The sequence below is a fragment of the Artemia franciscana genome, chromosome 4 (assembly GCF_032884065.1).
Source record: "Artemia franciscana chromosome 4, ASM3288406v1, whole genome shotgun sequence".
NCBI lineage: Eukaryota > Metazoa > Arthropoda > Branchiopoda > Anostraca > Artemiidae > Artemia > Artemia franciscana.
In genome coordinates, this window is record NC_088866.1 from 51,556,178 (window position 1) to 51,566,192 (window position 10,015).

The 10,015-nt window shown below is 36.9% G+C and overlaps 1 protein-coding gene across 1 annotated transcript in view; it reads left to right on the forward strand.

Annotated features, from left to right (window-relative positions):
• LOC136026561 (uroporphyrinogen-III synthase-like) overlaps nt 1-8,451 on the forward strand; it is a 69,392-nt gene extending 60,941 nt beyond the window's left edge. Inside the window, exons 4-5 of the mRNA XM_065703250.1 lie at nt 4,034-4,129; nt 7,020-8,451. Of these exons, the coding sequence (XP_065559322.1) occupies nt 4,034-4,129; nt 7,020-7,139 (216 nt within the window). The 3' untranslated portion in view covers nt 7,140-8,451. The remainder of the gene's footprint in view (nt 1-4,033; nt 4,130-7,019) is intronic.
• The last annotated feature ends 1,564 nt before the right edge of the window (nt 8,452-10,015 follow it).

The window sequence follows — 10,015 nt, forward strand, 5'->3', positions numbered from 1 at the left end:
GGGACGCTCAAAGAGAAATCACAGACTGGGACACCGGGACACAAATGACGACCGGGACACAGGGAATATAAATGACGACCGGGACACAGGGACATAACTACAAAGGGGACGCCGGGGTGCACAGGGGGATATATAAATGACGATGGCGACTCAGGGAATGGTCGATTAGCAATCACCATCAACAAAGCTCAAGGGCAATCATTAGAATCATGAGGTATAGATCTGAATACGGATTGTTTTCCCATGGACCATTATATGTTGCATGTTCAAGAGTCGGTAAACCTGACAATCTATTTATATGCACAGACAATGGGACAGCAAAGAATGTTGTATATTCGCAAGTTTTACGTAGTTAAAAACATATATATATATATATATATATATATATATATATATATATATATATATATATATCTATATTCACAGGTGGGACATAGGGACACAACTACAATGGCGCGTAACGACTTACGCGCGCGGGGGGGCTTGGGGGGGGGGGCGCGAAGCGCCCCCACCAACTAGGTGTTGGGGTGGCGCGAAGCGCCACCCCAACAGCTAGTATATATATATATATATATATATATATATATATATATATATATATATATATATATATATATATATATATATATATATATATATATATATATATATATATATATATATATATATATATATATATATATATATATATATATATGTTTTTAACTACGTAAAACTTGCGAATATACAACATTCTTCGCTGTCCCATTGTCTGTGCATATAAATAGACTGTCAGGTTTACCGACTCTTGAACATGGAACATATAATTGTCCATGCGGAAAACAATCCGTATTCAGATCTATACCTCATTATTCTAATGATTGCCCTTGAGCTTTGTTGATGGTGATTGCTAATCGAACATTCCCTGTGTCCCGGTCGTCATTTATATATCCCCCCTGTGCCCCCCTTTGTCCCCGTTTTAGTTGTGTCCATGTGTCCCGGTCGTCATTTATATTCCCTGTGTCCCGGTCGTTATTTGTGTCCCGGTGTCCCAGTCTGTAATTTCTCTTTAAGTGTCCCGTTCGTCATTTATATTCCCTGTTTCCTGGTCGTCATTTGTGTTCCGGTGTCCCAGTCTGTAATTTCGTCAGTCGACAAACAACTTCATGACGGAATAATGCTCAATCCTCATAATGACGTCAGTCGACAAAACACAGACACACAGACAACTTATTTATATATATATACTAGCTGTTGGGGTGGCGCTTCGCGCCACCCCAACACCTAGTTGGTGTTGGTGCTCCCCCCCAAGCTCCCCCGCGCGCGTAAGTCGTTACGCGCCATATTAGTTACGCGCCATTGTAGTTGTGTCCCTATGTCCCACCTGTGAATATATATATATATATATATATATATATATATATATATATATATATATATATATATATATATATATATATATATATATATATATGTGTTTTTAACTACGTAAAACTTGCGAATATACAACATTCTTTGCTGTCCCATCGTCTGTGCATATAAATAGATTGTCAGGTTTACCGACTCTTGAACATGCAACGCATAATGGTCCATGGGAAAACAATCCGTATTCAGATCTATACCTCATGATTCTACTGATTGCCCTTGAGCTTTGTTGATGGTGATTGCTAATCGACCATTTCCTTTGTTGCCGTCGTCATTTATATATCCCCCTGTGCCCCCCGGCGTCCCCGTTGTAGTTGTGTCCCTGTGTCCGGGTCGTCATTTATATTCCCTGTGTCCCCGTCGTCATTTGTGTCCCGGTGTCCCAGTCTGTGATTTCTATTTGAGTGTCCCGGGCGTCATTTATATTCGTCAGGATATTGTAGGGCATCGTAGCATCGATGAGTTTAAGCAATTCTTGTCAACTGATTGTTTCGCCTATAAAGAATATTATCTCGAGGTAAGAACTGATCACCGACCACAACGATTGCCACTTTGTTGATAGTTGCGTATCAGGAGGCATCAATTCGATTGCTGTTTTTAAGCAGAAGCACTAAATTATTATTTTTGTGGAAAAGATGATATATATAAATATATATATATATATTTTCTTTTTAGTTTTTTTGTAGTTTTTACCTTTTTTAGTTTTTTTCTTCTTTTGTATTAATGCTAAAGCCAAGGTTCAAACCTGGAGCCTCTCGGACCTAAAACCTGAAACATAACGCTTTACCAACTCAGCTACTTTGGCGTGAATACATTCGTTTTGAGCAGCTTCCTCGGGTATTGCCATTGTAGGTTCTTCAGTCATTTTACAATTAGAAATTTCTCTTTCAACGGTCTTCTTACAATTAAAAATTTGTCTTTGAACGATATTCTTAAATACCTGTGTCCTGGTCGTTTTTATATTGCCTATGTCCCGGTCGTCATTTGTGTCCCGGTATCCCAGTCTGTAATTTCTCCTTGAGTGTCCCGGTCGTTATTTATATTCCCTCTGTCCCGGTCGTCATTTGTGTCCCGGTCTGTAATTTCGTGTTTTTTCTTTTTAGTATTTTTTAGTTTTTTACATTTTTTCTTTTTTCAGTTTTCTTTTTCTTCTTTATTTTTCAGCTTCACTATGAAATACATATCGCCGAACCTTTGTTTTTTTTAACTAAAATCTGGTAGGCATTGATGACCTTATCCAAGTCAAGATCCCAAACCCAATCATCATCGCTATCATTTTCAGTTTTGATATGTTTTGACTCTCGCTGTCCAGGTGGATCTTCATCTAACTGCGCGGTTTTGCGTTCTTTAGCCTCAAGCCTGTTTCCTTGCTGTTCTTTTGATTCCTCGGCACGCTTTCTTTTCTGACTTTCTCTATCAGCAGCAAGTTTTTTGGCATAGACTCTTTGAGCATCTTCATCGGCTTTTGCCATTGTAAGTTCATCAGTCACTTTAAACTTAAACATTAATAGATTTCTACGTGAACATATATGTCTTAAATATCTTTAATGACGTCACCGTCATAGCAAAAATGACGACAACTAACTTCATGACGCCAGTCGACACAGAAACATAACGTCACCTGATCCACAGACAGACAACTTATTTTTATATATATAGATAGATATAATTCTAAAATTGTCAGGTAATTTCCTATTTTGAAATAAAAACTAAAAATTATTGCTCAGACAACATAAATATTTTTGATATTTACATAATAGCTTTAGTGGTTCTGGACTGAAAACTAAATATGCTAATCAAATTGGGAATTGCAATCTTTTAGGTTGAAAAGGCAGATCCATTGGAATCATGAGAATGCGTGGAATAAGAAAAGCCTCACCCTCAAAAGGCCCTGTCAAGATTGTTGCCTCTATTACGTTATAACAGACATAACACGTCATTTGTGTCCCGGTGTCCCGGTCTGTAGTTTCGTTAGTCGACAAACATGACGTCAGACGACAAACAACTTCATGACGACATACAGCTCAATCCTTATAATGACGTCAGTCGACAAACATGACGTCAGTCGACACACAAACATGACGTCAGTCGACAGACAGACAAACAAATTATTTTTATATATATAGATATAGATGTCCCGGTTGTCATTTTTGTCCCGATGTCCCGGTGTGTAATTTCGTCAATCAACAAACATGACGTCAGTCGACACACAAACATGACGTCACTCGACACACACTCACACAGACAACTTATATATATATATATATATATATATATATATATATATATATATATATATATATATATATATATATATATATATATATATATGTATGTATATATATATATATATATATATTATTTAATTACATATAATTATGTCAAATAGTTATGTATAATAATAAATGATTACTTAGAATAAAACTGTTTGGTGTCAATTCTACAACTTCGATTCATATTGTCATAATTTTAAGGATTTTATTAAGGGTTCAGACACCCAGAAGGTCGCCTCTTTCCTGCTTCGTTTATTTGAAGCAGTTTTTTAAATTAATTTTTCCCTTCAGGCTATTTTCAATAAATTTGTATCTTAATTTTTTCTTAAGTTTATAATTATTTCTTTCATTTTCAGAAGGGCGTCGACTATGCTGTTTTCTTCAGTCCCTCGGGTGTTCGATTTGCAATCCCCGTTCTTCAAAGTTTGCTATCCAATTTAAATTGTATAAAGGCAAGTTTTGTGTCCATTTTTATACTTGTTTTTCTTTTTCACTTCCTTGGCTGAAACCCAATTTTGTGTCTTTTCGTATCGGCCTTCCCCACTAAGACTTGAAGTCTGTGGTGTTTCCTTTTTTTTTCCTTACATATTCTTTATTTGAAGGATATTCAACTTGACAATTTTCAAAAAAAAAATGAAGTGAAGACTAAAATGAGCTCTGATGATGTAAATGAACTACTATTTTGGGCAGATAATCGCAGTTTCTTTTGTTGGCAGCTCTAATTTTAAGGGTGATAAAAAGAGACAAGTTAAAAAAAAAATGAAGCAAAGAGGATAGGGTACGACCCTTATTAAAAAACCCCCTATTAAAAACCTCCCTATTAAAAAACAAAATACGTTTGAAATGTTTTCACCTTTTTACTTGCATAAATGAAAAATCATCAAAATCTTCTGGAAGAAATTTCAGTATATGTCAATTAAACTGGGTCATTTGTTTTTTTGTGTTTTTTTTTTTTTTCAGCAAAGCGCAAATTGCGTTCTAGTCTTGGAAATGCATAGTGGTTATCAGCCCTGCTCATGTAAATTTTTGCTTATTTTGAGTTTGACTTGGCTATTTATTGTAATTTCTGTTCGTTTTAAGTTTCATTTATCTATTGACAGTGATTTGTGGTAGTTATACACTTGGAAGATTTTTTGACTTTATTTTTGCTCGTTCTTGGCTAAATGAAGCTCTTCTTTTCTTTGAAAACCTGTTCTGTTCCAGGAGTTGTTATCAAACATTGGGACATACAGTCAAACTTTAGCGTAAAGAGTTGGGTATTAACGAGGGGGGCACTCCATTAATATACGGAATATTTTCTGTTGGTTTTGAGTTTAATTTTTTGCTCTTTACTTTCAGTCGAAAAAACTTGTTTTTTAATTTAATTTCTGATCGTTTTTCAAATAATGCCGCTAAATTTAGCTCACCCTCCACGAAAAATTCCCTCTCCCACTTCTCTCGAGAAACTCCTCCGTGGAAAGGTCCTTCCATATAAAATATCACCCCCGTACAATTCTTTTGGACAATTCTATTCACGCTGAACTCCCCCCCCGTAAAATTACTTTTGAGCAATACCATTCTCACTGAAACCCCCCCCCCCCTCCGCTCGTAAGATGTCTTGCTAAAGATTCAACCTGAAAAATTCTCCATAACATACTTCCATTTGATAAAGACTTTGTGTTCTAGTAGTTTTATCCGATTCCTTCCAAAATCTCCCTTTCTGTGGAAGTTATTCTCCGGGTGAGCTCCAGATGCAAAATTGATTAAGAAAAGAGTAAGTAAAACAAATAAAAAAAAAAATCATATAAGAATTCTGTCAAATCCCCCAGTGTAAAATTTCATCTGCAAAGTTCACCCCTGGAAATTTCCCTCCACAGGGAAACATTATCCCCAAGAAAACCCCATCCCAAGTAAAAAATCCCACCCCACCCAAAAAATGACTTGAATACTTCCAAATAACAAACAGGCTACAATATGTAAGCAATGTGCAAACTGTATAGCTTAAAAGACCTATCCCCAAGGGCTGGGAGGTCATGTTATTTCCAGAGGTATAGTTTTGGGACTTTTCTACTATGTTGAACAAAATTGCTATCTCAAAATTTTGATCGCATGATTTTTTGGGGAAAAAGGGCATTATTGTATATCGATTGATATCAAAATTCGGTTTTTTAGTTTCGGTTACTTTGCAGCCGCGTCGCTCCTTACTTACAGTTCGTTACGACGAACTGTTTGAAAAGTAAAGTAGGTAGCACAGGACTTCCAAACCGAAAACTTCGAAAGCGGCGCTGAACTTCGTTTCATGGCCCTTCAGACAGAAAGTGGAATGTGTGAGGGGGGGCAGCCATCTTGAATTTTCGTACACCTTTCCTGTTTACGCTCTGCAATTTTTTCCAGCTACTCATTTAGAGCTGGATCGACTCAGAGTTCAGATTTATTCAACAATAAATACAGAATGGAAATTCGATGCTCTTATTCCCGCTTAAAAGGCTCCAAGCCTTTCTGGCTAAGCTTATAGTCTCACACCTGACTCCTGTCCCAAATCAAATAATCGGCGACCGTATGACTCGAACCTACGATTGTAGGCACTAGAACTTTTAAGTTCTATTCGAATGGGCCTTTTTTCGATATTTTGGGTCGATGCAATTACCTCTGGGGAAAAACAGCAACGAATGATGGTTGGGTGCCCAACCATCTTGAGCTTTCGTACACCTTTCCTGTTTACGCTCTGCAATTTATTCCAGCTACTCGTTTAGAGCTGGGTCGACTCTGGCTAAGCTTACAGTCTCGCACCTGACCCCTGTCCCAAATCAAATAATAGGCGACCGTATGACTCAAACCCAGCCTCGAAGGACATTACCATATTCTGATACTAGGGTCCCTCATAGGGTCGCATTTACCCTTCGCGTGTTAAATTTGTCATTCCCCTCGACCGAAAAAAAAAATCATTATTGGGCTCCCAGATAAAAATTATTGCCCTCCCCTCCAAAAAAAAGCATACCTGGCGGGATCATAGGCGTTATGTATAAGAGGAAACCTCCTCCGTCCCTCCCCCAAAAGTTATGTCTGTTTTCAGTAAGTAATGGTGCCATACGTTGTGATTTTCCTTACTTATACGTACTTTTCCAATTTCTGCCGATTGTGCATATCGGTCTTTAAAATTGACCAACAATTCGGTAAAGTTGATTACAACCCCGACTCCCCCTAAAGTTGGCTCGTGACCATTCCAATTACTTTTGGGTCTTCTAAAATAGCTATGAAAGCTTTTATGCACTGTTTTTCTTGCAAAGCTTTGGTAATAAAAGTGTTATTTTTCGTTTAAGCATTAACATTATGTAGTTCAATCAAACATTCCTTTGTTTCTAGTTTATCGCTATTGGTCCAACCACAGAAAAGGCCCTTGAGTCTGCTGGAATAAGAGTCTACAAAGTTTGCCCTGAACCAACGCCGAAATCTCTACGAAAAATTCTGGAAGAAGATTTATGATTACCAGTTGTCATTTTCTTCTCCTTCAGATACTTTCGAGGTTTATAGATACCCCGGGGGATCTATCAACCTTTATTCATGACAAAACGGGCAATATTTTAAATGCTTGAATAATGCTTTTCATTTGGGACAAACTAAAAAAAGTTTTTTGTGCTTAAAGGAGTAAAAGAGGTAAAGGGATATATTTTGTGTTCTAATTTTTCTCGTTTTTGATAATATTATTTCTCTTCGGCTAGTTGCTTCTTTGCCATTTTATTGCTACTGGTCACAAATTATATGAGCAAATTCACAAATTTGGGGGAATTCCCTGGGCTATGCCATTGATATTAAAATTGTGAATCAAATAGCAGATAAAATATTTGTTTCTAGGATTTATTTTCAAAAAGAAGCAAATTTGTTAATTGTTTCTATACTTTATAAATCGCTTTTTTCGAAGACTGTTGCCAAATTATGCCTTAACGAGTGAAAAGCTCAGTGAGCAAATATAAATTTCCGGAAGTTTTATGGGATATTTTTTATAGGCTTATTTTATTATGTTAGGGCTCTTTATCATTTACACCCTCAAAACTTTTTTCAGAGGTTGCTAGTCTTCATACCAGTGTCAGGTTGGATGGAGGGGAGGGGTAAAAGGCGTTTTTTGCCATAAGTGTCTTGTCATAATTCGTTTTTTATATATTATAGTTAATACTGTAAGAACCGTGAGCTGATTAGTATTTATTTTTGTAAGCAAAATGATGTTATACATTTGGGATGTATGACGTGACTCATTTGTGAGGGGCGAAGACCAAAACTGTTTGATAAAGAAAAAAAAAAAAATAAGAAACCAAGAAAACGATGGTGGTTTCAACCAGTTGAAAAAAAAGAAGCGAAAAGGGAAAAAAACAACATATTCGTAGGTGTGAAAGGTTACTCTCAAATGCTAAAAATAGATGGCACCTTGTCATTGATTGGGAGGGCTTTAAGCATTTTTTCACTGAATTTCGTTATTTTTTGGGGTACTATGAATCTTTATAGTTCTCAGTCTTCGAGGGTGACGAGATAGCTGCGCCATGTCATCTTTTCTAAATGCCCTTAAACTCAAGCCTTGTTTAATAATTTTTATGGAAAGTAATATTTCGTTACCAAGATTTGTTTTTTTAACTCTGTTGTAATTGGAATTATTTTTTGTGGTGTTTTAAGAAAAAAAATATAACTTTTAAAATTACCATGCTTATTGGTGGCTTATGAACCGGTAATTTCGTTTGTGCGGTTATTTTTTTTTTGTATATGCTCTAGTCATTTGTAGTTGGTTATAATAAACGCTTCTACCTGATGGCTTATAAGTTATTTTTACTTTTTTGCTTTATGGATGAAGACAAAGGAAACTGGCACCAGTGCCGAAAAGAAAAACCGGGGATACCATCTTGCTTGTAGCGACTTTGTTACCCCAAAACTGCAGCATAGTTACCTTCCAGGTGTTTAAAAATGTAGGGGAGGTTAAAGAAACAAGAATTCTGTCCCCAGTGGGTTTGCCATCACAAAGTCAACTACGCTGCTTAACCTACCTGAATTTTCCCAGGGCTAGCCTAGACACACGCTATAAAAAACAAGAGCCGAGAGCTCATATGGCACTTGTGACGAGGTGGGAAGAGCCAATTTTCGCAATGTTAATGTGCTGATGTCTTTTTTAAGGCTACCGACATAAGCACCACTGCACCACTTTGAATTTAAAAAAAGGGAATAGTTGTGGGAAAAGTCAAAGTCATGGCCAATTGTAGAAAAAAGCCAAGACAGATTGTCCAATTAAGTGGGCAGCCCAGTCAAGGTTAATTTTACCCCTTTGATGGCCGTTGTTACTGTCTCCCATTTATGCTCCGTGCAAACGTGTCCCTTCACAATGCCGAACTAGAGTCGTACCTGTTGGAGGTTCTCGCTGGGGAACACACGCAGGTTGACTACGGGTTGACTTACATGAAAATTTTCCTCTCCTGCATATCACTCCACAATGCTGAACTAGAGTCCACCCTCTCATGCTAATTCACGGTGGGTTGGGTTCAACCTGTTGGAGGTTCTAACAGGTTCATTCACGGTGGGGGAAGGGGGAAGCAGATATAGTGACAAATTTGGCAATCTATTTACAGCTGATTACCGCCAAAGAAATGAATATGAATGGAAATAAGAGTCCATAGGATATTTTTAAATACTTTTTCCTTTTTTTCGGATTAACCGTCCCTCCACTCCCTCCCCCCCCAGATGGTCAAATCAGGGATGCGACTATTTCTAATTAGTCTGGTCCGGTCCCTGATACGCCTGCCAACTTTCATCATCCTAGCTTATTTGCAAGTGCCCGAACTAGCAAAACCAGGACCAACAGACTGACGGACAGAAATTGCGATCGGTATATGGCACTTGGCCAACGGGCAAGTCCCATAAAAATCAATAAAGGAAAACTCACGAACGCTATAAAATAGGAAAAATCTCCTTAAACAAAATTTAAATATATATAAAGGCTTCACGATGTGAACCTGAAATATTCGGACTTTTTCTTTTTTGCTATCTTACTACCAGTTTTAAAATATTGTCGACTTTATTCTTTATAAAGTATGCATAAAAAATGATTGCAAAATAGTTGGGTCTAGGGGGGTAAGCAGAAAACATATTGATTCAAAAATATCATGCACAATTATATCTATTTGTACTCTTTTTGGCAAATTTGGTTCTTTATCTTGGAACCAATAGGAAGTAAAAGAATTTTTTAGATTTTTACTATTAAATTTATGATTTTAATGAGCACATATGGACGGCACTCCTTTTATCTTCTCTGAAAGTTGGTTTTAATTTTCCTCCCATAAGATTTTCTAAATTTACTTTACGTGCTATTACTGTATTTGTCGTTG